This window comes from Charadrius vociferus, unplaced genomic scaffold, assembly GCF_000708025.1.
Source record: "Charadrius vociferus isolate BGI_N301 unplaced genomic scaffold, ASM70802v2 scaffold1066, whole genome shotgun sequence".
NCBI lineage: Eukaryota > Metazoa > Chordata > Aves > Charadriiformes > Charadriidae > Charadrius > Charadrius vociferus.
This window is the reverse complement of record NW_009648971.1, coordinates 30,421-31,547: the sequence shown is the minus strand read 5'-3', so window position 1 is coordinate 31,547 and position 1,127 is coordinate 30,421. Positions and strand designations below refer to the sequence as shown.

Below are 1,127 nucleotides of genomic sequence, written 5' to 3'. Positions count from 1 at the left end.
AGCGGCCTCGGTCATGTAGTCCTGGTTGAGGTGAGGAGATACGAGTCCATTAAAAACCACTTACTGTCGAACTCCTGCGGGGAGAGACGGGAGGAGAGGTCAAGAGCAGCGCTAAGCACCCTTCCCACCACCTCAGCCCTCGCTCCTCGAGAGGGACCACCCAAGACTCCACGCACGGCAGCGCCCCGGCACCGGCTCACCTGTCTCAGTGGTGCCGGTCCCTCTCTCTGTCCCTGTCCCGATGTCGCTCATGCTCCCGGTTCCGCTCCTGGAAATAGTCCTCGTGCCGATCCTCGCTGTGGAGAAGGTCCCGGTGTCGCCGGCTGCTTTCGCGGGACCGGCTGGGAGAGCGCTCCCGAGATCGGTGTCTTTTCCTAGAGAAAAGAAGAAGAAAAAGCTTTTGGTCGCCTCCGGGGAGGATCTCGGTGGGGTGGGGACAGAAATGGTGAGCAAAGCTTCAAGATGGGCTGCAACGAAGCCACCCCCACGCGGCTCCAAGCTCCAGAACAGTCGGTACCTGGAGGAGCTGCTGCTGGCGCTCGTGCTGTAGGATTTGGCTTCGATGCCGTGCAGACAGTCTTTGAGGGACGAGAGGAGGACGCGGCAGCGCTCGTCATTGGCGACGCGGGACTGTTTGATGACGGCGATGGCCGTGAGGAGGGTCTCGATGGCGTCGCTGTAATCGCCTGGCGGAAGGGAACAGCGCTGAGGGATGCGGATCTGCCGCAGGACGGCGGGGGGCGGGGGACACACACGAGGGGCGCGGGGACACGGTCGTCGTTACCTGCGCTGGCACCGGACACTGCCTTGGAAATAGCGCTGCTGGAAATCGCCCGGTTCCTGTTCATGATCTCCTCAAACTCCACTTCGCTCACAGGGGGAGGTGGTGGGCCGAGCTCCCGGCTGCGTAGAAGGCACAGGTGGGGGGGTCAGCGGAGCTCCCCCCACCCCCCTAAAATTTGGTACCCCCACCCTCCCTTCTGCCCCATCTCACCTGCTGTGGTTGTAGGGGGCCATGGCCTTGCCGTAGGTGTCCGGTGGAGGACCCAGGGCCGCGTTGGGTGGGGGGAAGAAGGCAGGATTGAGGTGCAGGGCAGGGGGGACAGCCCCCGGGGGTGGCACGGCCA

The 1,127-nt window shown here is 63.9% G+C and overlaps 1 protein-coding gene across 1 annotated transcript in view; it reads right to left on the bottom strand.

Moving 5' to 3' along the window:
- Window positions 1-205: 205 nt before the first annotated feature.
- CPSF7 (cleavage and polyadenylation specific factor 7, 59kDa) overlaps window positions 206-1,127 on the bottom strand; it is an 8,805-nt gene continuing 7,883 nt past the window's right edge. The window contains exons 6-9 of the mRNA XM_009887730.1: window positions 995-1,125; window positions 785-903; window positions 518-686; window positions 206-374 (exon numbers count right to left, since the gene is read on the bottom strand). Of these exons, the coding sequence (XP_009886032.1) occupies window positions 206-374; window positions 518-686; window positions 785-903; window positions 995-1,125 (588 nt within the window). The remainder of the gene's footprint in view (window positions 375-517; window positions 687-784; window positions 904-994; window positions 1,126-1,127) is intronic.